General features: G+C 59.1%; 1 protein-coding gene across 2 annotated transcripts in view; it reads left to right on the forward strand.

Annotated features, from left to right (window-relative positions):
- Nucleotides 1-11828: 11828 nt before the first annotated feature.
- The window catches only part of ATP1A2 (ATPase Na+/K+ transporting subunit alpha 2), a 60348-nt gene continuing 44688 nt past the window's right edge, over nt 11829-27488 (forward strand). Inside the window, exons 1-13 of one of the 2 annotated variants that reach the window (XM_073888260.1) lie at nt 11829-12020; nt 16274-16378; nt 16561-16620; nt 17981-18184; nt 18649-18762; nt 19021-19155; nt 19844-19961; nt 21742-22010; nt 22858-23056; nt 23161-23270; nt 23413-23547; nt 24218-24407; nt 24532-24707. In XM_073888260.1, the coding sequence (XP_073744361.1) occupies nt 12009-12020; nt 16274-16378; nt 16561-16620; nt 17981-18184; nt 18649-18762; nt 19021-19155; nt 19844-19961; nt 21742-22010; nt 22858-23056; nt 23161-23270; nt 23413-23547; nt 24218-24407; nt 24532-24707 (1827 nt within the window). In that variant the 5' untranslated portion in view covers nt 11829-12008. The remainder of the gene's footprint in view (nt 12021-16273; nt 16379-16560; nt 16621-17980; nt 18185-18648; nt 18763-19020; nt 19156-19843; nt 19962-21741; nt 22011-22857; nt 23057-23160; nt 23271-23412; nt 23548-24217; nt 24408-24531; nt 24708-27488) is intronic. The other variant, XM_025860716.2, reaches the window with a different exon arrangement.

The following is a 27488-nucleotide window of genomic DNA, read 5'->3' on the forward strand; positions in this document are numbered from 1 at the left end:
AGAGACGGACGTCCCTGGCACTGGGCAGAGTGGGGCCTGCCCTGGAGGTGGGAGAATGGGAGAGCTCTGTCTCCCCTCGGCCCCGAGAAGGTGGGGAGTGGGGAGGTGCCCAGTGGGGAGGAAGGGTGGGCCCAGATAGGAGAAGGGACAGCCAGGTCTGCAAAGCTGTCTGCTAAGGGGGCGTCCCTGGGAAGCGACCCCAGAGCTCATCTAGCACCTTCACCCTCCAACCCCCTACCCGCCCCGGGCTCCTACTCTACCCCTCGCACTCCCTCCCTGCCTCCTTTTGCAGAGGAGGAAACTGAGGCTCCAAGAGGAAAAGTGGCAGAGGCCAGACCCGGTCTTCCTTGGAGGCAGCCAGTGCCTGGCTCAGAGGAGGTGCTCATTTGAAGCCACATTCAGAGACCAGAGAAACTCTGAAGCAGAAACGGCGCCCTCCCCTAACCCACTCCCTCTGGTTCTGCTGGAGGGGGTGGCAAACCGGTCTCCCGGGACCTTGCGAGGTCCAGCGGCGCCCTTCAGCCCAGGCCCTCCGCTTCAGAGTTTTGGCAAAGGACAGCCCTCCCAGTACTTCCAGGGCTGGCCCAGGAACAGGGCGACAAGATGCCTTCCTCCCACTTGGACATATTCACAGCCTGATTTCTCCAGATCCATTTCCCCTAAATCTACCCACAGGTCAGACTGAGCTATGTGAAAGCGGAAAGGCCTGGGGCAGCTTTGGAGGAAAACTACTCTCCCCTTTATTTGGGAGTGGAGTGGACTTACTGCTTCCTGATGCTTGAGAGATGGGAGATGTTGCCATTCATCATCATCCCAATAGATGCCTACATAGTAAGGTCCTTTTGGATGTTATTTCTAGTCTTTACAGCATATTTTACCAGATGGTGTCATTTAACAGATGAGAAACTGAAGGTTCAGAGACGTTAAGCATTTTCTCCAAGGCCACACAGCTTTTAAGTGGCCAATGTCTGATGAGCTCAGGCCCGTCTGTCCCCAGAGCCCCAAATCTTCCCACAGCCCACTGTCTCTCTTCCCAAGCTTTTTCACCCTATACACTTGGTCATTCAACAAACACTGATTAGGCCAGGCCTGGTTCTGGACACTGGAGATGCTGTGGTAAGCATGGCCGGCATGGTACCCTGTCTTCAGGGAACACACAGTCGTTCCCCAGGGGGCCATACCATATGCAAGTAATAAGCAACCTCCCAGTATGAGCATTATGAGAGGGGACACTGAGGTTGCTGAGAACACCCTACGGCTCGGGGCTGGGCGGGCGCTGGGGCAGGTAGGTGTTGAGGGCTGGGCTGGTGTTTCCGGTGGGGCTGAGGTCCTGGGAGAACCAGATTCTTCCACACGCCCCTCCCCAGACTGGGAGTTCTGAGTTCTGGAGGCTGCCAGCAGGGGGAGCCTGCAGCCCAGGCCTGAGTCCAGCTCAGAAGCTTACGTAACTGGGACCGCTGCGGGGAGGAGAGCAAAGCCCAGGCACCAGGCGCGTCACACAAGGGACAGACGCATGTACCCACCATAACACAGAGGAACCCCATACAGAGAGACGTCACTCACACGTCCCGACAGAGAGACGCGCGCACGCGCGCACGCGCGCGCGCACACACACACACACACACACACACACACACACACACTGCAGAGGAGGGCCATAGCCTGCAGACTGGAGAGTGCTCCTGTCAGCTCCCCAGCTGGCCCCTAAAAAGCCATACAGGCGTGCCCGGCACCGTGGCTGATGCTTGTGGAGGGGTGAGCTGAGAAAGGAGGAAGCAGCCTGAGACAGGAGGGAGGGACCTGGGATGGCAGAGAGACACAGGTGCGGGGGTCCAGCCGTGGCCATGGGGGGCTGTCATCACTGTGCCAACACTGGCTGCCCAGTCACCCGCTAGGTACCCCCAGGGGCAGGCATACATCAGACAGCAGGACTCTGTTTCACGGGCTTATGTAATTCCCCTTCAAGAGGACAGATGCACAAGACATCGAGGTGGCCGTGAGGTGTCCTGAGTGTCGCTAAAGATCATTAAGACCTATGCTCTGCCTTAAAGCAACTCCCACTCTGACGGAGGCATCACACATTACGGTCACAACCACGGAGACGTGGTTCTCTGAGAGGCACATTCAAAGACAGGACCGTTAATGTGTTCTGACCTATGTCGGGTGCGTATTTTCATCTCACTTAAACCCTGGCCAGAACCTGGTGCGGTTAGTGCTGTTATTATCCCCGTGAAGAAACGGGTGTATGGAAGCTTCGGAGCATGTCCAAGATGAATGGATCGGCTCCTGTCCAAACTTGGATTTGAGCGTCGGATTGTCTCCGTGTGGAGGGGCCCGTGCTCCTGCCCCTGGTACATGGCTTCTTGGAGACAGGTATGGACCCAGCTGTGGACACAGGCGGTGCCTTGAAGACAGTGACACACGCATCGAAGACACAGACACACATACGCACCAGACATCAGCCACACGGAAACGCCAGATGCACACGCAGAGTACTCAGCACTCTCTCTCTTAAATGTGTATAAATCCCAGCTCGTGCAGCTAAGCGTCACACAGAAGAATGTCCTATGATCTGCACGTGTTTGTAAGGCCCTGACCCATACCGTCTGATGAGCCATATTTTCCCACTGTCCCGAAAGGGGAAATTCTCTGCCAATTTGCTGAGAGTTTCAGGCAAAGAGATAAGGCAGAGGTAGAGCCAAAAACCTACCTTCACCTCAGCTCACGTGGAAACAGAGACATCCACCCGAGGGCCCAGGCACATACTCAAGAACCACAGAGCCGTCTCCTGCACCCACGCACAGACACACTGGACTCTCTCCCTCCTTCCTGCCCAGCCAGGCACTGCACCCTCATGATGCACCCCCGAGGTAGCTTGCACGCGCGCGCGCGCGCGCGCGTGTGTGTGTGCGCGCGTGTGTGCGTGTGTGTGCGCGCGCGCGTGTGTGTGTGTGCGTGTGCGTGTGCGTGTGTGTGTGTGTGTCTACTCCCTGAACCCTCCTCTTGTCTGGCTGAGCCCACACTCCTTCCCCACGTCTCAAACCCCACGCGGACAGCTGTTCAAGAACAGAGGAGCCCCAATACCACTGCTGGCCTCTGCATGACCTGGCCCGAACTCCCAGGGAGGCCCCGCCATTTCTCTACCCAGCATTAGCACCAGCCGCCACCCACTCCCGAATGTCAAGGATGGATCCTCTGAGCTGGAATCCCCGTCACCCTCCCTCCCTGACAAGTCCCTGGTTCCCCAGTCCCAGAGTGTTGGGTGCCTGGGCTCCACCCCAGAGGCTCCCCCACACCTCTCTTCCCCTCCCAGCCAGCTGAGGGCACAGACACCTGTGTGGAGGGTAGCCCTGAGCTGAGGCAGCCCACGCTGCGTACCTCTTCTTCCCCAAACCAGCAGCCTGGGGCGAGGCGGGGGCGGGGGAGAGTGGAGGACCAATCCAGGGCAGAAGAGGGCAGCGGTGTTTGTGGGCTGCGGTCTTATAGATGAGCCCCAGGGGACAGGAGGTGGTTAGCGCCAGGTGGCCGCCTCTGAGTCACTGAGGTTGAGCCAGGGCCAGATTGGGAGAACGGGTCATTTATGAGTTTGCACACACCCAGCTCTGAGCGAGATGAGGAGGCACCAGTTGTTGCTAATATTTCCCGTGCACCTGCTTTTTTGCTGGGCTCCACACTAAGCACCCTGTGCTTACTCAGTCCCACAGCACCCCATGGGGTGAGTGCTCCCGTGGCCTGTTTTGCAGATGGGAGAGGGGGGCCCAGAGAGGTTATGTAAATTACCCAAGGTCACCTGGCTAAATGGCAGCCCTGAGATTCAAACGCAAACTGCTTGACTCTGGAACATTCTTCTTCCTCCTGCTTCCCTAGCCTGCGCGCACTTACTCATATACACACATGCATGAGTGCATGTGCATGTGCGTGCGCACAGGCACACACACACTGGGTGCCTATACAACCTTTTAATCTCCAGCTCCTAGCACAACGTGGATGCTCCATAAATATTTGTTGGATAAATGGGTGTGATGCTGGAGGCCCAGGTAAAGGGGACTCAGCAAGAGTGTGTGTGTGTATGTGTGTGTGTGTGTGTGTGTGTGTGTGTGTGTGTGTAGTGACCCCGGGGGTTTTCACACACATGCAGCCCTCTAGAGCTGGAATGGTATTGAAGGCTCCCTTCTGACTCTGGGTCCCAGCCCCTTAAAGCGCCCTGGGTGGGGAAAGAGAATGGAACCAGGGTTCGTGGGATTCCCTGTGGTGGAAAGGAGTCTTCACTTTTCCCTCTCGTCAGAGGATGGGGGACATGAGGAGAGGTCTGGGAAGAGCACATGGGGACACACAGCCACTGAGCCACGTGAGCCCGCTCAGCTCCCTCTTGTCCCCATTCCTGCCAGGTGCCCCATGCTCTCCCGGGGCCCCCTCCTGACAGCCCCTGGCTCCTGCGCTGTGCACACCTGGACTCTCCAGGAGCCTGGCACCCCTTGGCCACCCTGGCCCAAGAACGGACAATTCCCCCTTTTCCCTAGTCCAACTGAAACAAGGGTGGAATTTTTCCAAAGACTCTCTATTGGGAAAACAAACCCAGAAATAAAAACTACAAAAACAAAGCAGCAGATGGGCCAGCAGGGGCGAAGGCGTGGGCCATGGGAGAGCGGAACCCGGAGTCCTGATGCTGACGTGACCCTCCCCTGGCTCCCAGCACCCTGTCCTCAGCTCTTAGGTGGCGTTTCCCACTCTGCCTCACCATTCCAGGCCTTGTTTATATCTGCCTCTCCATCAAGGCCACTGCTGGCTCTTCTTGGCTCTGCCCCCACGCCCAGCACAGTGCCTCACAAGGAGGGGAAGCTCCATGGACATTGGCCAAGTGATTGAGCAAATGAGTGAGCAAGTGTGTGAGTGAGAGGGAGGGAAGCCAGGTGCTTCCTCTTGGGTGGCCGGATCACCTCCAGGGAGGGCGAGGGCGCTGTTCCTGCCTCTGGAGTTTGTCTTACCCTTGACAAGCAAGGGCACCAGCACTGAGCATGTGCATCCTCAACACCCCCCTGGGAGTTCAGGCTGTTAAGGAAACAAGCTCAGAGAAGCGAAAACTCTTGCCTAGTGAGCGGCAGATCCGGGCATTCTAGACCATGCTGCCATGCACCTCTGCCCAGGATGGACCCTCCTCCCGCAAAGGAGCTGGTGTCTGGGGCTGCGACAAGGGTGCAGGTCCAGCCAGCTGGCAGGATGGGGTGACGGGGTGACAGCTCGCTCCAGGTGGACACTCAGGCACAGGGCGTTGGTGCTGAGGATGCTGAACCTCCTGAACCAGACGTCCCAGAGCGAACATGTGACTTCTCTCCCAATTGCCTTCCTTCTGGAACCTGAGTTTAGTTAACTTTGCACCCACATCCATCCCCCGCCCCTTTCCAATCCTTTCTCCCTCACCATGACATACGTACGATCAGATGCCAAATCCTGAAAGTCTACCTCCCAAAGATCTTTCTCATCTGCCCTTTCTCCTCATTGTATGGCCACTGTCTTGTTGCAGGCCTCACCACCTCTTGGCTAAATTACTGCCAGAGCCGCCTACCTGTCTCTTCCTTTCAGTGTGACACCCACCACCCCGCCCATGCACACACACCTGCGATCAAGTGAGCCTTCCTAGAGCATTCCGCCCCTGCTCAAAATGTGGAAATGCCTCCATACTGCTAAGAGCAATATTTCTCAAACTTTCTGGTGGTAAAAATACAGATTCCCACCCCCCACCACTGCCCCCGGGTATCAGAATTTCCAGGAGATGCGCCTCCTCTTCTGTATTGTTAATGAGCACCCTAGGTGACTGTTACCGCCCGGAGCCCTGTAGGAATCACTGGTATTTAGAAGGGACCCCGTGAAATGGCTCGCACACCCATTTCCAGTGTGGGCTCTTGTGTTTCTTCTGTGCCCACTGGGTGCTCCACGCCTCTGTGCCTGAGCCCACGCGGTTCCCTCTACCTGGCACATGCTTTAGCAGCACAGAAGTTCCATGTGCAGTTTCTGGAACCAGCCTGCCTGGGCTTGAGTCCCAGCTCCCCTGGTTGGGTAAGCTCAGGATCATTGTGCCTCAGTTTCTCTATCTAGAAAAGAGACTTGTTATGAGGACCCAATTAAATAATGTGTGCAAATTGCCTAAGCGCTAACCTGGTGCTTCAGTAACCGTCACTCTGATGAGCTGGAGATCCTGGGGGCCGTCTGGCTCTGTGGCTCTCACCCTTGCCTGCACATGGAATCCTTTGGGGAGCTTTTGGGGACACTGATGCCTGGGCCCCACCTCTGACCAGTTACAGTGTGGCCGTGGGGGGTGAGGCTCAGGCATGAGACCGTAAGACACACGCAGGGGTGAGAGCCCCTATCCAGTCACCCAGCCAGCCCCTCACTTTATTGTTGGGAGTCTGAGGACTACTCAGGTTCACAGCAGTTAATGGTAGAGTCAGTCCCACATGGCCAGCCCCTGCCCTCGCCCCATTTCAGCCCATGGCCCACCTTGGTTCCTGCTTTTTTGGGGTGGGGGGACGCCCAGGTGGGAGACAGAGCCCAGGCCCACCCAGTCCCGCTTGGCAGACACAGAGGTGAGGAAGTGAGGGAGCTGGAGGAAATGAGGAGTCGTCCGGAGGCCTAGGGCCTGGCCTTGGGGAGATCCGGTCAAGGGGCAGGGTAGCGGGGGAAAACCAGGGTGACTAGGTGGCATGGGACTTGGACAGAAGGACCGTGAGGGCGGGAGCCTCGTTTGCCTTGCCTGGAATAGTCTCTGCAGCACCCCGCACGGAATCGGGCAGCCAGCGCTCAGCCGGCCCTCAGCAAACACCGGAAGCATGTCGGGATGACACAGCGCCCCGAAAACGAGCGAGGTCTACCGACTGAGTCACGGGCAGCACTCACATTCCCCTGGAGGCAGCGCTGAGAGCACCCAGGCAGGAGCACAAGAGTGAAAGCGTCCAGGACCTGCAGAGAAACCAAGGCACACAGGAGGCCCAGCTCCCTGAAGCCCCTAGGAGGGCTCCTTATGTGGGAACAAGGCTGGGCCCCCTGTGCCAGATGTTTGCAAGGCATCCTATCCTGGCCAGGCGTCCGGAACACCAGCGGGGACAGGCAGACCCACAGAGTCGCATCCTGGGCCAAGTGGAGGGGCCTGGTAGGGGAATCAGGAGGTGGGAAGGGGCAGGCTGGGCGCCAGGCTGCCTCTCGAGAGGGGGAACAGGGAGGCGGGGTGCTCTGGGCCAGTGGCTGGGTCAGATCTCTGGCCAAAGCAAACCTGCCTCAGGGGGGCTGGAGGGCCTCTCCCTCCCTGCCCGGCTGGAATCAAAGGAAACAGGAACCCTGGAGGGCCCAGCTGTGACCCCTGACCCCCAAACTCAGCAAGGTCCATTAACCCCATGCACCCCATCACCCCGAACATAGTTTTCCAGCCCAAAGAATCTCTGGAAACAGACTAATCTGGTATTTGCTGATCAAATGCCAGCCAAGAAATGTCAGGTTTCTGCGGCCTCACCCCCAGCCCTGCCCTCCTCCCTGTCCCACCCCGCACAGGGGCTCTTGGTAAGAAACCAGGTAATCCGTGCGCAACCCTGAGCCCCTCCCTCCTTCCGTGCCAAGAGTCAAAGTGATCGCACTCATTTCTGTGGGTCACGCTGATCAACAAAATAGGGGTACCTGTCCCCTCAGCTCCCCCTCTGAACCCCGGTTTCCGGACGGTGAGTTATGGCACAGATGCAACTACACGTAATTTCTCCTGTTCACCTGAGCTGAGCCACGAGCTGAAGAGAAGGTAACCTGGAATTTGGGGGCTGTCGGGTTTTCCAGGCCTGCTTCTTGTTCTTCAGAGGAAGGAGCAAGGCTAGAGTAAGGGCGCCTCTGATCCCAGGTCACTCCGCAGCCCGGGCCCAGCAGGACCAGCTTCAGGGACTGCAGGCAGGACATGTGGGAGGACAGAGTGTGCCTGGGCCACCGTGCTTGGGGAGGAGGGTTGGCACGGGCACCCTGAGCTGTCCAAACCCAGACAGCAGGCGGAGGGCAAAGAGAGGCGGGACGGGAGCCAAGGCAGAGAGATGGAGGACAATTCTGGCGTTTCTCACCTCCATTTTCTTCCTTTATAATATGGTGTTAACAATAAAAAGGATAATAAAAATCATCTGGGGGGAAGATTAAAGACGACCGAAGCAAAGAGAGCCCGAGAAAGAGGGTCTTAGAATCTATTTCGAGTTGATTGGAAAGGAAGACCAGAAAGAACACAGAGGAGCAGGCATCAAGGGAGGGACGGAGAGAAAGTCCAACACTGGCTTTGTGGTCCAGTGGGGAAGCGGAGGCGGCAGCAGCAGGCCTCAGACAGGCACTCTGTGGCGCTGAGCCCACCCATTCTACCACAAGGTCGTTGCCACCTACGGGAAGTGAGAGGAGAGGCCTGAACAGGAAGGGAAGTGAAAGGGACCTTTCTTGGACGCTTGTCATGGCCACCCCAGGCCCTTCCAGGTTTCCCATCCATGCTGCCCCCCCCCCCAGGCCTGTCCCCCCTTAGAAGGGGAAAATTCCTTCCGTTCCCAAGAAGGCCCCGGAAGCCTGGTGGGGGGGACAAGAGCCCAGGCCCTGGAAAAGGGAGGAAGAATCTTTCAGGGGATGGAAGAGGGCAAGACAGGGAGGTCCCTGGAGAGGGCTGGCCTCAGAGGAGAACGGCTGAGCGGGGCCCAAAATGGGGACTGGAGCAGAGAAGTGGAGTGAGGGGCGGAGGAGGGACGGTGGGGGGGGACAGAGCCTCCCAAGCGTCCCTCCATCTCCCCTCCCTCCCCCACTCCCTTTCATGATCTTGAAACAACCTTCAAGTCTGGGCCGAAGGCCCCAGGAGGCTAGTCACTTAGGAAACAAAACTGTTTCTGGGAGACCTTGACGGCCCATCTGCAGCCGAGCGGCCTCCCCACCCCCTTGTGCACACACTTTCTCCCAGGGACGCTCACGTACACCGCGCTGGCCCTGCCCGCGCACGCGCGCTCACACGACCCGACGCGCCGGGGACGCAGACGCTCTGTCTTTACTAGCTGGACCGCACGTCCAAACCAGTGTTGGCCTCTCCGGTGGCGCGGAGCTCCTCCTTCTGAATTTCCATGTGGTACATTCCCACCACCCCTTCCGCCTCCGGTCCCCACCCAGTCGTGCCCCTCAGTCATAACGCACACACTCACGCACACGCGCGCACACACGCGCACACGCACCCCTGCTTCCCACGTCCCCCTGTGCCAACCAAACACCTGACTCAGGACCACCCATCCTCACCGACCTCTGCCCTTCTCCCAAACCCACTCTCCAGCCAGGCCCGGCCCTCCACCTCCTGCTTTCAAGTCTTCCCTGCTCTCTGCTCTGTCCCTCGTACTTCCAGGCCCTTGATCCAAATTGGCCGCTGGCTGTCTTCACAGGCCCTGGCCCAGCCCAGGCCCCCAGGTCAAGGGACCAGTAGCGTACACCCCACTGATGTCCTGGAGTCTGAGGTCCACGCTGGAGCAGAAGGAGGTAGACTCCCAGGGCCTCTCGCCCAGGCAGGGAGGATGGTCAGGGACGTTTGGACGAGGAATGGGCCCCGGGGTGTCCTGTCCAGCCTTTCTTTTGTCTGAGCCCCAAATGTGTGCACAGCATCGCCCTTGGGGCCACACTCCAGCCCCAGGGCCAGGTATGGCCAGAGCCGCCACCGGCCTGGATGGGCAGAGGGAGGGCCCAGTCCTTTCCGGTATGGCCCTGGCCACGGGACCAGAGCCAGGGCCTCGGAAGGACTGGGCCGCACCGGGCGGTGCCGGCGGGGGTGAGGGTGGGGGAGTGAGAACCGGGGGCCGGGGGCCTGAGACTCACACGCCCCGCGGGCTCTGGGCGGCTTTCTCTCCCCCTCTCATCTCGCACCCTGGAGCGCGTGGGGCACAGGGAAGCGATTCCAAGCCCAGAACTAAGGAAGAGGAGCCCCCTACGCCCCGCATGGCACTCTCACCGCCCGCCCCCCAAGTCCAGGGCAAGGCTGCCCTTGGGCTGCCCCGCTGCTGTGCACCCCAGCCACCTGCGGGCTATTCCTGCAGGGACCTCTTCCCTGGGCCGTCTCTCCTAACGTCCAACCACAAGCCTCCGTGCTGTGTCTTCGTCAGCTTCTCTCTCTCTCTCTCTCTCCTGTCCACACCAGGGCTTGGACTGGGATCTGCTTTTCCCTTATTGCTTCTCCCACTGCCTGGTGTCCCCCAGGCTAAAAATTCAAGGTCAGTCAAGGGGCCCAAGGACAGAAGGTGTCTGCCCCCATCCCGCCCATCCCTCCAGCTGTAACCCAAGAGGAGAAGGAGGGCGGAAGCGGGATGTGACCTCCCGGATCCCTGTAATGGAAAATCCCAAGCACAGGAGGGGGCCAGTTATTTGGGGCATTCAAGCCTGAGCCCTGTGCCCTGAGAGTGGGTTTACTGGAGAGGTCGATAATCCCTCTGTAGGGAGTTCCCTCTGGGGCCCGAGAGTAAGCGGCACCTCGGTCTCATTTCCTCTTTCCTTTCCTCCTAGCTTCTCGGGGCTCAGGGCTCTCAGACGGGCCCCCCGCCGCACTGGCTCCCCTCCACTCCGGCATCTCTGGGCCCAGAGAAGTGGGGACACTGCAGGAGAATCCTGAACTCCTACTGCTCCCGGATGGCGGGGCAGAAGTTCTTCTTCTCCCTCTGCCCCTGCTGGTCTCCCCTCCCCCTCTTTGCCCCTCATGCTTTGGCTTTTTTATTAAACGGTCCCGTTCCAGCTCTTCTCTACCCCTGTTCCCAGCTGGTATAAGGTCACAGACGTCCCTTCCAGCCCCGAGGCCCCCTCCCCACTCCCAGGGACTTCTTCCAGCTTCTCCGGGGCTTCACTGCAGAGAGACCGCTCTTCGGTCTCACCTCGGACCTGCATCTCTACGGTCTAACCTGGGGCCTGCATGCTGCAGATTAGCTAGCCTTCCCCTCACCACTGGAAGAAGGAGGCAACCAGCTCCTTTCTGGTTCCCGGGCCTGGCACTTGCTTTGACGTTGACCTCCACACACCTCTGAGAAACTGCCTTTTCCTCTCTTTGGCTTCTCCCCAGCCACCTGCCAACCACAGGCTCAGCGCCAGCCTGGGGCCCCTCAACAGAGAGCACGGGAGTGGCGTGTCCGCTCGGTAACAAGGGGTGAACGCGACCAGAGCTCTATCAGCATGGATGTCGGCTGGGCTGGCTCCAGGGCTGTACCCCTGCTTGCCTATCCCTCCCCCGGCCGCCTCCCTGGCCCACCCGGAGTCATGTTCTCAAACTCAGGAAAGGCGTCTTCAGCTGGAGGGCTTGTGGAGACCCTTTCCCCCTCCATCTCCAGACTTCATGCTGTCTCTTGAGCCACCCTCTGGGGCGCCTCCTATACAAGGGCAGCCCTGGGTTCCAAGGCTAACTACTTTTCCCGGTTTCTGTGTCCCCACGATCTCTACGTAGAGGGAACAGTCTCTGCTCCTTTCTCTGGGAGGTTGGGAGTCAGGAGCCCTGAATTCTGGCTCTGTTTTATCCATTCAAGTTGTCTGTCTCTGTGGGCCTCAGTTTCTCCATCAGGAAAACAAGAGAAAGAGTGGGACCACACGGCCCCCGGCCTCCCGGGGTGCTGTGGCCACTGTCCCCCAGCCTGTCCCCAAGGGGCACAGTTCCAGCCCCAGCCTTGCCACTCGCGTCTCTTGGTCGTGGCTGCCAGGGGCCAGGGGAGGATGGGGGGAGCCGAGGGGAGCACACAGCAGGACAAATGGACTGTCCATGGTCCGCCCGCCTGTTGCTTAAGGGGCGGGAGGGGAGGAGTCCTCAGGGATCCTGTTTCAACAAACGTTTCTTTCCCGAGGAGGGGAAGGCGGGGGAGAGGGGGAGAGGGACCTATTTAAAGCTACCCTGTTGCTTGCTGCCGGCTCTGTCTGTTTGCTGGGGTCTCTGGCCATCCCAGACCAGAGGTGTGGGCTGGGGATCCTCCCAGTGACCTGTCCAGTCCAGGTTCCCTCAGCCACTCTGCCCCAAGATGGGCCGTGGGGTGAGTATCCCAAAGAGAGGGGTCGCTCTGTAGGGAGGAGGAGGGCTCTCTGGAGGGTGAGGGAGGCTGGGGGAGGGAGGGGCAGAGAAAAGCCAGGCTATGGGGCAGCGTGCACTTGGACTGATAGTCTCCCAGCTACAAACGCGTGCTCAGTCCACAGGTCCATGGCACTCAGGGGCCCACATGCGCTCTGCTTCCCCGCTCCCCAGGACGAGCCCTCCACCCTACCCTGCTTCTCTATCCCTGTGTCTCCCACATCTCAGACAGACCCTCCCTCACCGCACCTCCGAGCATGCCAGCCGAAGGGAGCTTGGCCCTGTTAATGCTCCCCTCCTGTGCCATCCCCCCGAAAAATCCATTCCTGCGGCAGTCCTAGCCCGAGAAGACGGGGGTCCAGTTTAAGGTTGGAGAGGCCACGGGGCATGGCTCCCAAGTCGCCAAGCGGTTCCGACACCAGCTCTCGGGTCCCTGAGTGCCGGCAGCTGGGAGGGCTGTGGGGCAGAAGAGCAATGTGCACCCCAGCCCCAGCCCAGCACCTCTCCCGAAGCCTTGGCAGGATTGCCCCTCCGTGGCCCTGGGCTGTGAGCACTTTCCCAGAAGCTGGTGAGAGCTGCCCGCACCCCCTCAGCCCACCCCTGCCCGCAGCATTCTGCAGCCCTGGGAATGCCAAGGGGAAGATTAACAACCGTGGATGGGGGGGGGAGGGACAGGCTCCGAATACTTGGAAATGAAATTTCCATATGGAGAAAAGTCACCCAATCCCTTACACACTGCGCCTGATTGCTTTCCTTTTGTGGAATGCTGGCTGAGGCAAAGGGTCTGGGGAGCGCCAGGAGGGTGCTGAGGAAAGGGGGTGCCTGTGGGGAGCTGTGGGGGAGCTTCTGGGCCCAGGAAGGGGTCAGGCAGGGACATGTTATTGCACTGTGTTTAGCAGCTGGGAAAACTCCGAGCTTGGACACCAGGGTTCTGCGCTGGGGTAGAAGCTATAAATAGAACCGGTGTGTGTGTGTGTGTGTGTGTGTGTGTGTGTGTGTGTGTGTGTACACGTGCTTGCGACACACGTGTTCTCCATAGGCTGGAGCCGATAGAGATACTCCTGGGTGAGCGCCTGGGTGTGCCTGGGCAGACACATCTGGGAGCATCCAGGCCCGCCAGCATGGGTGAGACAGATGTCCCTGCGTGTGGATGAGCGAGGTCTGCGTGTGGGCTCACGAAGGAAGAAGTCACACCCACGGGAAGACAGACCATCTTAGGACCCGCAGCTGAACCCTGGCATCTCTTGTTCTGCTGTGCGGGACTCGGAGGAGAGGCCAGGCTGGCCTCCACCAGCCCCCACCCCGAGTACCGAGAACCAGGGGTTCTGCTCCACCTCAGAACCGGGGAGGCCCAGCTCACGAGGTCCTGCTTGGGAAGCAATTTGACCTTTACTTCGTCGAGGGACCCCAGCTGCCTGGGTCTCTGCTTCTCCCCCCAGCAGCCCTGAAGCCCCCTGACCCCCACCCCAGTGGCTGTGTGCAAGCAACGGCAGGTTGGGGAGCGGATCTGGTTCTGCTTGGATGGAGAGGCTGGGGGAAATCGGGGGTCTTAGGGTGGGAGCTTGGAGTTCAACCTACCAGGAGAGTCCTGGAAAGGGAAAGCACCCCCACCCCTGCCCGCTGCACCCCTGCAAGGGTTCATTCCATCTCTGTCTCTTTCCCCTACATCTGCACTACAAAGCTCGGCGCAACTGTCACCCTGCACTCTGTGGTCACGAAGGGCAGCGTGGGAGCTGGGGGAAGGGACAGCTCTGGTGGGAGGGAGCCCAACCCGCTCCAGCTGCCACCACGAGGCTGCGGTGGGGGGAGCGTGGCTGATTTCCAGCTGCCCCCCCCCCCCCCGGTCCCAGCCTCTGGCTCTCTCAGAAAGAACTCTCTGTTCTCCTTCAGCATTCAAGACCCAGAGAGGGGGACTCGTGGTTGGGGGGGTGCCGCAGAGGGGGGGGGTCCTTGCTTCCTCTCTTTCTTTCTTGCCTGGGCAGCCCGCTGGCCCCAAATCTCCGCAGGCTCCTGGCTGCAGAGCCTGAGATCCTTGCCAGGACAAGAGGGGGAAGGGGCAGTGTGTCCCGAGCTCTGCGCCCGCCTTGGGGAGAACAGGGTGGGCGCTCAGGGGAAGGGATGCTGTGTGGAGCTGCTCAGTCGGCCACGGTGCAACCTCCCCCAGGCACACAGGCTGGCGATTTGGTTCTAATTTTCACAAACTTTAATTCATGTCGGAATGTACAGAAATTCTCTGGGCTCTGCTCCTCTGCCCCAGCCCAGCCACCCCCCGCCTCTGTATGCCCAGGCCCCCGTTCCTGCCCCAGAAGTTCTGGAGGGTCACCTTGAAGCCTGTCTGGCCTGATTTCTTGCCTCTGGTCCTTTTGGGGTTTTTCATCCGTTCCGCAGTTCTGTTCCACCAACAAGAGACTTGGTGAACCCAAAGCATTTCAATCTCTCCGATTAAAGGAGCCTCCTTAGGTCTCCTGGAGAGGGAGACGGAGACCTTCCCATGAGCTCTCCTCCATTCCTTCAGTTGGGCTGCTTCAGTCTCCCCAGGCTGATCAGCCTTCAGGAAGCCAAAGGTATACTTGACTCGTGGGTGCTCCCTAGGGAAACAAATGCAAGGTTTAGTGTCTAGGGGACAATGGTGTCCAACTCTCACTGAGCCCCCCGCCCTGTTCCTGATCTCACTGGTCAGACCTCTCCAGGTGCTGGACTCATGATCTCGTCAGATGAGGGCAACTGCCACATTCCTGGGATTGCGCCTGACTCTTTGATGGGAAAAAAAAATGCCTTGTCCCAGAGCACAGGTTTCTATGGCAGTGAAACCACTTTGGATGGTGCCATAATAGATACAGGCCAGTATGCGTGCATTTGTCCAAACCCATGGAGTGGACACCACCACAAGGGAGCCCTTATGGCAACTATGGACTTCAGGTGATAATGATGCGTCAGTGTAGGTTCATGATTGCAACAAAGGCACCACTCTGGGGCGGGGGGGATGTTGACAATGGGGTTGACATATGGGGGTGGGGGTGTATGAGAACTCTCTGTACCTTCTGCTCAATTTTGCTGTGAGCCTAAAACCGTCTTTAAAAGAAAAGTCTACTTTTAAAAAATGCGCACTATCCTGTAAAAAAGGACCAACACGTTGGCTGTAGATCCCATCCAGGTGTCCAGTCTTTTTTTTTTTTTTTTTTTTTAAGATTTATTGATTGATTTTAGGCAGGGAGCGGCAGAGGGAGAGAGAGTCTTAAGTAGACTCCACACCGAGCGCGGAGCCCCATGTGGGGTCCGATCCCACGACCCTGAGATCACAGCCTGAGCCGAAACCAAGAGTCAGACACTCAACCGACTGCACCACCCGGGCGCCCGCAGGTGTCCAGTCTTCATGAAAAACTGAATTACCCCACAGTGTAGAGAAGCTGGCTCCTGGTGGCCCCTGGCAGCCTGGCGGTGGTGAGGAGACCACAGGCTGAGGCGAGGAAAGGGGTCGCAGGGCCTCACAAGGCTTCAGGGAAAATGTTCCCTTGATTTCACCAGAGGCCCCAGGAACGCCAGGACCTGAGAAGACACACACCCTAGTATTCTCAGAGACACATTCTCATGTTTTGGACAAACGGGGCCCACTTGCCTTCTTACCCAGTTGTGCCTTGGGGCCTCAAGTTGTGCAAATGGCCCCTTGCCCGGGTGCAGGCAGGCTGGCCAACAAGAAGGGCACCCTTCCCTACCCTGACCCCTGACTCCCCAGAGACTCTTCCTCCCCCCGAGTCCCAGCTGTCTCTACTCCTCTCTAAGTGGCCATGGCTTGGGGACAAAGCCATTCCTACAGGTGCTTCTACCTCAAGCCGGCCCCCAATCCTGGCCCCACCGCCTTGCAGAATTCTAAATAGTGTAGGAGGGTGGTTTTTAAAGTTTTTGTTAGCGGCAGGGCTTTCTCAACAAGCAAAACCTTAGCAGAAGCCCAACCATAAATAGCCAAGAGTGGGGTACTGAGTCCTGAGCCCCTTGGCCTTCCCTGAAATTCCAACATAGAGCCCGTGGCCCTGTGACTAGTTTGCAAACTGAGGGCCCGGAGTCCCCTCCACCCTCCACCCTCTCCTCCCCTGGAACGGTCGCTGCCTTTGCATCCGGCACCCCCAGCGCAGCGCTTGCCCTCCCGGCCTGTCCGTGGGAATAGAGGCTCCAGTCTCCAGCCTCCCTGACTCTCGGGGTTCTCCCTTCCCACCCCTGCAGGCCGGCCGCGAGTACTCGCCTGCAGCCACCACTGCAGAGAATGGGGGTGGCAAGAAGAAGCAGAAAGAGAAGGAACTGGATGAGCTGAAGAAGGAGGTGGCCATGGTGAGGGCCACAGCCTGCCCAGCGGGTCGTGGAAACGGGGTCCCCACAGCCCAGCACACCCGGAGAAGCCAGGCCGCCGCTCCGGTGCCCCTTGCCTCAGCCCTGTGCCCCTCGGCCCGCACACGCGTTCTAGAGGCAGCGCCCGGCCTCCCGCCCCGGAGTAACTCGACTTCCCTCCCCAGGACGACCACAAGCTGTCCTTGGATGAGTTGGGCCGCAAATACCAAGTGGACCTATCCAAGGTGAGTGGACGGGCCGTCAGGGAGGGTGCCTAAGACCCGAGAGAGCCACGCGGCGTCCGGGTGGATAATCCCACCCTCTGTGCGCATGAGGAAACTGAGACCCACAGACGTGTGACTAGCTGGGGCAGAGCCAAGACTAGAACCCAGATCCCCTGCTTCCTAGGTAATAACTCTTTTGCTGTGTACCTGGAAGCCAGGCCTGGGGCGGGGGGGGAGGCTCCAGGCAGAGCTTTTCCCCTGCCCCAGGCAGCTCCGGTGACACACATCCCAGGGAAGTGACACCCGCAAAACGGTGAGGTAACCCCCCCCGCTCTCACGGTAGCCCCACTGTGCGTGCTATGCGGTGACGGGTGTTTACGTACACTTCCTGACCCTCACGAGACCTGTGACGTGGCTGTTGTACACCTGTCCGTTACAGCCAGGAGCCTCAGCGAGGGGGACGAGCTTCCCAACGTCACAGAAATAAATAGGGAGGGGCACAGTCAGGTTACCCAGCCCATCGTTTCGAAAGATAAGGCAGCATCAAGCAAAACCGTAGTGGGTGCACACCTCCTCCTGCAGGCCCTCCCTGACTTCCCTTTTGAAATTTCTCTGCCCCCCATTCCTTCACCGTACTCTACTTTTCTTGGTGATCTGGCAGGGACATCTACTTATTGTGTGTCACATCATAAGCTCCACGAGGGTCATAAGCTCCACGAGGCGGGGGCTTTGTGGGTCTTGTCCTCCTCTGGATCCCTAGAACTGGCAACAGAGCTCAGCAGGCAATAGGCATTCGATACACATTTACTAATAAATGAGTGCACAGATAGAAAGATAATTAAGTGACCTCTGCCCTCGAGGAGCTCCAAGTCTAGAAAAGAACATGGTCTAGCGTTCCCATGCGCCACGCGGAGTGCAGCTCTACCGCCACGTGTGGGCTCCACGGGGACATCTGAACCACGCCCAGGCCAGGCTCTCTGGGGAAGGGGACAGACAGTTACCAAAGCTGTGAGACACTGAAGGTCCGTCGTGGTGGCCTCTTCTTGAATTCTTGCTGAAAAGAGGAATGTCTTTCCAGGGAGCCTTATCCAGGCTGCCGCTGGAGGAGATCCTGTGGTCCTAACCCACAGGGGTCTCAATCCAAGGACGACCACAGGAGGGGTCACACTCTGCATCTTCCTCAGCCTTCAAGGCCCCCAATACCCGTGGCAAATGCCACCTCCTCTGTGTGGTCTCTCCCGATGGTCCCCCTGCCCCTTCCTACCAGGTGGGGTTTTTCTCTGTGCATGGACACTGCTCCCCTGCCAAGGAGCTGGTGGGAAGCAGTGAGGAGCGGACGACTCCGGAGACCCGCTCACACTCCTTTCCCCGCCTCTCTCAGGGCCTCACCAACCAGCGGGCCCAGGACATTCTGGCTCGGGATGGGCCCAATGCCCTCACCCCGCCCCCGACAACCCCTGAGTGGGTCAAGTTCTGTCGCCAGCTTTTCGGGGGCTTCTCCATCCTGCTGTGGATCGGGGCCATCCTCTGCTTCCTGGCCTACGGCATCCAGGCTGCCATGGAGGATGAACCATCCAACGACAACGTGAGTGGGCACGCCTGAGCCCTGCACCGGCCCGTCACTCTGTCCTCCAACCCTGGATCCCAGTACGGTGGGGGCAGGGGGAAGGAGCCTCCCGTCACAGCCCCACAGGCCCCTCTGCTCTTTAGGCTGTGAAGGGGTGAGGCTTCTCTGTATATCTATAAACACCTCCCAACACACACACATTCCCGAATGAGACAGACCCTCCCTGTCCCTTCACGCCTAAGTGGGTTTGTCTGGATCTGTGGGGCTTCACCCCCTAGAGAAGGCCTAGTCTTGGGAACTCCCTGCGATTTCCCCTGCCCCTTCCCTTTCTCAGGAGACTGAGGGGGAGGCTGGGGAGAAGGGCTCTCCTCTGCCACTGTCACCCCCAGTCCCAGACAAAGTCCCCGAATGCCCGTCTGAGGGGCAGGCGCCCCTCCAGGGTTGGGAGAAGGGCAGGTGCCTCAACCCTTTCTCCTTCCCAGCTCTATCTGGGCGTGGTGCTGGCAGCTGTGGTCATCGTCACCGGCTGCTTCTCCTACTATCAGGAAGCCAAGAGCTCCAAGATCATGGATTCCTTCAAGAACATGGTGCCTCAGGTAGACAGCCGGGTGGGGCTCCGGGCCGGGGCACAAGGTTTCTGGGGGAGCCCAGCTCCTTCTCCTGAGCTCCTTGCGCTCTGAGATGGAGGCGTGGGCAGAAACGACCCTCCCGCTCTCCATGCCGGGGCCTAGCTGTATTGCCCGGTGTGCACAGGGTCCTCCTGGAGGGTTGGGAGAGGTGGGAGGCCAGCCGCGGAGGAAGGTGGCAGAAGGACGAGCCTTTCATGAGATGCCCGTCCCCCTCCCACCCCCCAGCAAGCCCTTGTGGTGCGGGAAGGAGAGAAGATGCAGATCAACGCAGAGGAGGTGGTGGTGGGAGATCTGGTGGAGGTGAAGGGAGGGGACCGCGTGCCAGCAGACCTCCGGATCATCTCTTCTCATGGCTGCAAGGTGAGGGGGCCATGCCAGAGCAGCTGGCCGGCCCTACGGAGCTGGGAGGGGCCCAGTGAGAGGAGGGAAGCTTGGGAGGCCCAGGTCCAATAACAATGCCTGCCCCTACGCCGCCCAGCCCAACGTCGTCTCCCATGTAGTGTTTATGGATCGCCCCCTCGTGTCTGTGTGCTGGGCGTGCCCTGTGGCCCGGGACGTCTCTGATAGCCAGTTTATGGCAATCGGCAGTGGGTATCACCATGTGTCAGATGCTCATCATGCATCCACGTAGCTCTCTGATGTCCCTCGGCAAGAACAGTGTCGAGCGGTGCTGTCATACGTGGTCACCGATGGCACCATGCACAACCCAAGACCGCACCGTTTTCTTAGGCTCTTGGGTTAGAGGCATCCCCCCGCCCCCGGGGTTGTATAATGCAGAGATGCCCCTTACATTCCCCGTTTTACAGATGAGCAAATGGTGGTTTTGTTGGTTAAGTAACCAGCCCGAGGTCACATAAGAACTCAGTGAGAGCCAGGATGCCAAACCAGAGCAGGGACAATAGCTGAGTAATGCTATAAATGCGTGATGAGCACAAGTGTAATTTTGTCCCTCATGTCATGGAGGTGGAGTGTGGTCGGAGCCGGGGGACAACTGTGTGTGCACCCATGTGACTGCCCGCTGGTGACTACACGCCTGCTTCCTCCTCAGGTGGATAACTCATCCCTAACGGGCGAATCAGAGCCCCAGACCCGCTCCCCCGAGTTCACCCATGAGAACCCCCTGGAGACCCGCAACATCTGCTTCTTCTCTACCAACTGTGTGGAAGGTGAGAAGCTGGCCGGTTGGGAAGCTCCCTACCCCAGCCCCGACTGAAGGAAGAGTCTAAATCCTGAACCCCCAGACAGGACTGGGGGTTGTGGTTGTGCTAACTTGGAAGGGGACTGGGGGACCAGGGGGCCCTGAATACCATTGGCTGGGGTGGTCTGACTCTGTGGAAGTTACCTCCCCACAGGAAGATCTATTTTCTGTCTACGCCAAGATTGAGAAGATCCCAAAGCCTTCAGACACTGGGCCAAGACCTCCATACACACACACACACACACACACACAATGCACAAAACACACAACACGTAGGCACACAGACACAAACACACACAATATACAACACACACATGCCTCTTGACTCCTAGAAGTCACTGGTTTGACTGATTCCTCCCATGTCTTCTGATTCTGGGACTAGCTGCTTCCCTGTCCCACCCTTGCTTTGACCAGTGACCAGGCTGGGGAGGCTCAGGCCCGGCGAACAGGGGGGGCCCCCCTCCAGGCTGCCCAGTGCACTCCATCTCTGTTCTGGGTCCTGGAGATGAGTGAGGGCCATCAAGAGCTCCCCGAGCTGCCACCATGTAAGGGCAGGATACCAAGCCCACCCGAAATCCATACCCTCTGTGGCAAGGCCTTGAGAGGGCCGACAGTGAGAGCTGGTGGGGAGGGAGGTCTGGCTAAACCTCGGGCCTGGAACCAGGGCCGGAGGAGGCCATGTGCCCCACCTTCACGACTTTCCTTCCCGATTCTCATTCTCCTTGGCGTATTATGTCTCTGTGAGCGTTTTTTTTTAAAGGTTTATTTATTTATTTTAGAGAGAGAGAGAGCACGTGGGGAGGGGAGGGCCAGAGGGAGAGAGGGAGAGAGAGAATCTCAAGCAGACTCCACGCTGAGCGTGGAGCCTGACACGGGCCTTGACCCCACGACCCCGAGATCATGACCTGAGTGGAAATCAAGAGTCAGACGCTCAACCGACTGAACCACCCAGGCACCCCTCACCCGGCTATTCCTCTCCTCTAGCAAGTTGGAGTTACAGTGAAAATCACCACACATTAGATATCTTAAATTTGTAATGTACTGAGATTCTAAAATTTGCTCGACATTTCCCACAATCGGTAAAAACGCCTAGTAAAATACTCGCATTGCGTTCTCTGAAATTGGCTTTGGAGAAAGGAGAAGAAATGAATAGAACCAACATTTCTTGAGCAGCTAATATGCGCCAGGCACCGGTCAGGTGTGCCACAGCCCTCTCTCGTTTCCTGATGAAAGCAGTCCCGGGCGGGAATCCAAACAAGGGTGCAAACCCAGGTTTGCCTGGCTCCCACACCCGAGCTCTTTCCTTCATCCCACACCCCGCCCCCACCGCCCCGAGTGTCTACATAAGCCTCAGCAATTGCCTGGCTTCTTCTGAGGAGTCTCCAGGCCCAGCGCTGAGAAAGAAAATCTTAAGACCACACGGAAAATCCATAACATTAGATGCTTTGGGGATCCTAACAAGCAGGAGACAGATTTTACTGAGCTCTTCAGGCGGTACTTTGATTTCACTGCCTGCATCTCCTCGATTTGAATTCCGAGTTTATGTGCAAGGTCTCTCCTCGGGCCCGAGTGTAAGAGGGGGGATGAGTTGTGGTTGCCCGAGTCCGGGCCTGGAGGTCTGTGCAGGGAGAGCCCTGCCATGGCAGGTCCAGTCTTGGGAGGGTGGCCCACAGGACCCCAGTCTGAGGCTCATCTACTCCGCGGTGGTTTTCCTCTTCCGAGCAGCCGGGCTCCCCTCTGTGTTGCAGGCACGGCCAGGGGCATCGTGATCGCCACAGGTGACCGGACAGTGATGGGCCGCATCGCCACCCTGGCCTCAGGCCTGGAGGTGGGGCGGACGCCCATCGCCATGGAGATCGAGCACTTCATCCAGCTGATCACAGGCGTGGCCGTGTTCCTGGGGGTCTCTTTCTTTGTGCTCTCCCTCATCCTGGGCTACAGCTGGCTGGAGGCTGTCATCTTCCTCATCGGCATCATCGTGGCCAACGTGCCCGAGGGGCTGCTGGCCACCGTCACCGTGAGTGGCTCAGGCCGAGGGGCCACCGGGCGAGGTCTTGCTACCCTTTCCTCCACGGCAGTCGAGCCTTATTGTATCTCAGCAATTTGTTCCCTTCGAGCCCCTACAATCTCCGGTCACATTCTTGTTTACTACACGGCTCCGAGTTTGAGCCTGAAAGTCCCAGGTAGGGCCGGCCACGCTTCGGCACGGGGTTTCTCTGCCCGAGCTCGTCCCGGCCACCCTTCTCACCCCCCATGCACGGTCCACTGCAGTCTGCAGCTCGTCCCGGCCAACCCTGCTGCAAAGCCTCCCTCAAAGGTCACCGATGACTAACTGGCAAACCCAGTGACCTTTTCTCAGCTCCCCTCCTTAACTCTGCTGCACAAACGGATACAGCTGTCCACCCTGCTAGAATTCTCTCCTCTGTCGATTACTGTGACATGTCACTATTCTGGTTCTCCTCTGCTCCTCTGTCCCCTGCAGGGTCTCCTCCCCCGACCCCGATTCACAGGCCTCGCACTCTGCTCCCTCCCCCCCCCGCCCCCTGGAGTGAGCCCATCTCCCCCCCAGTCTCATGCCCGGTCTAGGAGAGAGACTGGCACAGCCCTCCGCCCAGCTCTATGCTAGCCCGCTCTGGAGCTCAGGCCATGTATCTTCAAGTCCCCGTTGGACTTGTCACCTGAATACACACCCATGATCTCAGTTCAGCTTGTCTGAAATTGAACACATTCACTGCCCACACGTAGGTCCCACTTGGTGTTTGCGGACTGGGATCGAGGAAGGCGGGGTAGAGCCCTGGTCCGGGGTGAGGTCACGGCACCTCTGGCTCCAGGCTTAGCCCTTCTTCCTCCCTTCTCTCTCCCAGGTGTGTCTGACCCTGACCGCCAAGCGCATGGCGCGGAAGAACTGCCTGGTGAAGAATCTGGAGGCGGTGGAGACGCTGGGCTCCACCTCCACCATCTGCTCCGACAAGACGGGCACCCTCACCCAGAACCGCATGACCGTCGCCCACATGTGGTTCGACAACCAGATCCACGAAGCTGACACCACGGAAGATCAGTCTGGTGACTGGGCACTCCAAGGGCGCCCCGGCGGGACGGGGAGGGTGGGAGTGGACGGGGGCTCTAACGGGGAGCTGCGCTCCTGATTCTCCCCCACTGCCTCCCAGGGGCCACTTTTGACAAACGGTCCCCCACGTGGACGGCCCTGTCTCGGATCGCCGGTCTCTGCAACCGTGCTGTCTTCAAGGCCGGGCAGGAGAACATCTCTGTGTCTAAGGTAGGCGGTCAGCGGCGCCTCCATGGCCTGCCCGCCTTGCTGGTGCCCAGCTCCACCTCTCGCAGCCTCGGGGGCTTCGGGGCCCCCTCCCTCGGTCCTCCGCTCCCCCCGGCCCTCATGACATTGAATTCTCCTCTGGCAGCGGGACACGGCCGGCGACGCCTCTGAGTCAGCTCTGCTCAAGTGCATCGAGCTGTCCTGCGGCTCCGTGAGGAAGATGAGGGACAGAAACCCCAAGGTGGCGGAGATTCCTTTCAATTCCACCAACAAGTACCAGGTCTGGTTGGGGTGCTGGGACAGGAGCAGGGGAAGGGGCCGAAATGAGGGGGGTGCCCAAACCCTAGAAGGAGTGGGGGCATCTGAGGGCCACGCCCCGCACCCTGCCTCATCCCCCAGGAAAACCCGGGTGACTACATGTCTGGTTGCAAGGAACCCCCCCCAACTTCCAGACCTCTATTCCTCGCTATACCCCGTCGCCTTCCAGACTCTGGCCTCAGCGTCCCATCCCTTCCAGCTGTGGGGGGGAACCCCACCTCTGAAATTTCCTTAGGGTATCCCCCAGGCTGCAGGCATCTGTTCAATGCCAGGAATGCAGTCTCAGCTGCATCCTGTGTAAGCCCGCAGAGGCCAGCACAGCGGTGGGTCGCTGGTGAGAGGGCCAGCCAGCCCCTAGCACAGTGCCTGTCTTAACTGACCGTGGTAAATACTGGTGAGGTGGACGAATGTCCTATGGGCAAGTGACTCTCAGGTTACAGGGCTGGGCCTTTGGGGCCCCCACTCCCCTTCACACACACACACACACACACACACACACACACACACACACACACACACACACACACACACGGGCTCTCCCTCTGTCGGCAGTAGCTGATGGACCGGGGGTTAGTGCATCAGGGGACGTCTTCTTGGCAGGCCCCCTCCGTAACCGCCTGTCTTCTCTCCAGCTGTCCATCCACGAGCGAGAAGACAGCCCCCAGAGCCACGTGCTGGTGATGAAGGGGGCCCCGGAGCGCATCCTGGACCGCTGCTCCACCATCCTGATGCAGGGCAAGGAGATCCCTCTGGACAAGGAGATGCAAGACGCCTTTCAGAACGCCTACATGGAGCTGGGCGGGCTGGGGGAGCGCGTGCTGGGTGAGAGGCAGGGAGTGGGGCTGAGCAGGGGCTCTGGGCCTCAGCGGCTGCCCCAGGGCAAAAGCACTGGGGGCCCCCAGGCAGCCCCCGTGCTGGGCTCACTCTTCCCTCCTGCCCGTGTCAGGGTTTTGTCAACTGAATCTGCCCTCTGGGAAGTTTCCTCGGGGCTTCAAGTTTGACACGGACGAGCTGAACTTCCCCACAGAGAAGCTCTGCTTCGTGGGGCTCATGTCCATGATCGACCCTCCCCGGGCTGCCGTGCCGGACGCCGTGGGCAAGTGCCGCAGTGCCGGCATCAAGGTACGGGCCTGGCCTCCCCCCTCCTTCCCTCCCCAACGCCCCTCAGCCTCCCATCTCTTCCAGCTGTGCTGGTGTCCCATGGTCAAGGGACGGCGGGGGGCTGCTGCCTTGCAGACGTCCAGGCCCCTCGTGGCCGCCTCCCTCTGCAAGGAAAGGTCGGCCCTGCCTGGAGCTCTCGCCTGGTCCCTTCCGGTCGGCGACCAGGCACATCCTCTCCCCCACTCATTCTGTTCTGATCTCGAGCCCACCTGGCACTTGTGTCTTGGAGAGCTGGTCATCCTACCTTCCCGACCAGTGCCCACTCTCTCTACCACTGGGGGTGGGACGAGCAGCCTCTTGTCTGCGCCCACTCGCTCCTCACATCCCCCGTCAACGGGCCGCAAACACACCTCTCCGAGGTCCTTGTGTCCACGTGCAATTGCTCCTCAGGGACCGCTCCTGCCACACTTGTCCTTCGCTCTGCCAGTACCTATTATTTACGGCCTGTGGACCAGACACCGTTCAAGGTGCCCGAGTTCAACAAACAAACGTAAACCCTGTCCATCCTGGAGCCTACTTTCCTGTTTCCAAGACGCCCTCTGCACCAGGCCCTTACCCCATCTCATGGCCAGGCACAGTGCCGTGGCTGGCTCTTCTTTTCCCAGCATCTCAGCTGATACCACATCAGCTCGAGCTGCCCGCCCGCTGAGGGCCAGGGGACACTCAGACGAAGGAGACATGGTGCCTGGCCTCCGGAGCTCACGGGCTCTCTACACTCAATCACAGAACCATCTGATAGCTAGGGTCGTGAGCACCTGCTGCAGGCGAGACGCTGTCATAATACAAACGGCCAGTCATAGGAATCAGGCACTATGCTCAGCACTTAACCTGTATGAGCTCCTGGAATCTCCACGACAGCCTGATGAGTAAACACCGGTATTTCCCCTTTTAACAGAAGAGGGAAACAGGGGCACAAAGGTTAGCAGGCTCGTACGTGGCAGAGCCGGGATTTGAACTAAGGCAGCCTGCCATTTCCTAACTATCACACTAAAGCACGTGTGTGGAGACGTGTGGATGTAAGGGATTTCTCAATCCCAATCACCCTGTTGCTGAGGTAGGCGTCATCACCCCCATTTAAAAATAAAACCAGCTGAGACTCAGAGTGGGTAAGTCGCTTTCCCAAAATAGACCTGCCAGTAAGGGGCGGGTCAGGTATGTGAAGCATGGCCCGCTGTGTGGAAAGCCGTGCTCCTGCCCGGCAGGCTGCCTCTTGCCACGATCAGAGCCCTTGCGGGGGCCGGCGGACACTACCCCCAGGGATCTCAGAGCAGGGAGCAGTTAATGCTGCCTCAGAGAACTGGACAATGTTTTACAGAGCACGTGATATTTGACCCGGGCCTCGAAGGCCGGCGTGTTTTGTAAGGCAGGGCGAGGAAGACTGTCAAGGTCAGGGACAGGGCGTGTCCTGACGTGGTGAGGCGGCACGTGGGGTACAGGTGCGTGGGGGGTGGGGGGCTCAGCAACACTGGAGATGGGGACTGGGACGTTGGGCCAGGGCCAACTGGAAGGGCTTTGCCTAAATGCCTGACTTGGGCTTCATCCTGTGGCTCTCTGGGAGCCAGTTTTCAGGAGGCCAGCCGGGTGGAGGAGGGCCTGGATCTGGGGAAGGCCTGGAGGTGAGGAGGGAGGGAGAGAGTCATGGGGCGCTAGTCCAGGCAAGGACCTGAACCAGGACGGCCACAGAGGGATGGAGGCGAGGAGTCGCGTCTGAGAAACACTTTGAGAACATGGTGACCAAGCTGGACATGGTGAGCGAGGGAGATGCAGAGACAAAGGGACAGAAGGCAGAGAGAGGACAGTGTTGAGCTGGGGGCAGAGGGCAGGCTTGGTGGGGTGGTGGGAGCGCATGATGAGCTCAGCTTTGACCTTCAGTTGGAAGCACCTGCTGGACACCCAGGGAGAGACATCCCAGCTGGCACAAGCATAGAGCCCAGGACAGAGGCCAGGACCGGAGAGAGAGAGGCTCATCAGCACATGAGTGCAGTTCAAGACCCACTAGTGAACCTGGATCAGGGAGGGGGACCAGGATGCAGCCGGGGCCACCAGTCTTGGGGCAAGTAGAGAGAGAAGAGCCCGGGAATGGGTGGGGGGAGTCACGTTTACTGAGCGTCCCCCTACTGCCATTTACTCCTCACGACAACCTTGGAAGGTGGGGCTCGTCCCCTCCTGGGGCCGAGACCCGGTGAAAGGACTTGTCTGAGGTGCTACAGCTGGGGAGGGCTGGTGTTCAAGCTTAGGTCCGCCACCCGACTCCTCAGCCGCCCCCTTCCCCCTGGCGGCCACCTGGAGGAAGCAGGAAAGAGCAGGGATAAGCCAGGGGACTGGAAATAATGGAGTCCATGCAGACCAAGTGGGGCCGGGTTTCAAGGAGGGGCTGGCGGACAGTGCCAAGTACTCAGCCTGGCCAAGCAGGATGAGCACTGCAAAGATGCTTTTGCCTTCAACTGGGGGGCCATGTGGCCTTTGGGGGGCAGGTTCGGGGGGGTGGCGGGGCTGGAAGAGAAGGCAGTGGGCCCTGAAGGGGCTTGCTCCTCAGTATCCGTGAGGTTTGCCCACAGACCCACACGCGCACATGCCTCTTCCTCTCGCTCTGATCCGCCCACGCTCATGACAGACAGCCTTGTAACCCACCTCTCGGATGCCAACCACCCCCCACGCCACCAAACTCCATCCATTCCGCAAGAATCGCCTTCTTGCCTTCTTGCCACATGGAGAAGCGGTGTCAGAGGCAGCGAAACAGGA

Source organism: Callorhinus ursinus, unplaced genomic scaffold (assembly GCF_003265705.2).
Source record: "Callorhinus ursinus isolate GAN/ISIS: 27379988/994484 unplaced genomic scaffold, GSC_fseal_2.0 scaffold88, whole genome shotgun sequence".
Classification (NCBI taxonomy): Eukaryota; Metazoa; Chordata; class Mammalia; order Carnivora; family Otariidae; genus Callorhinus; species Callorhinus ursinus.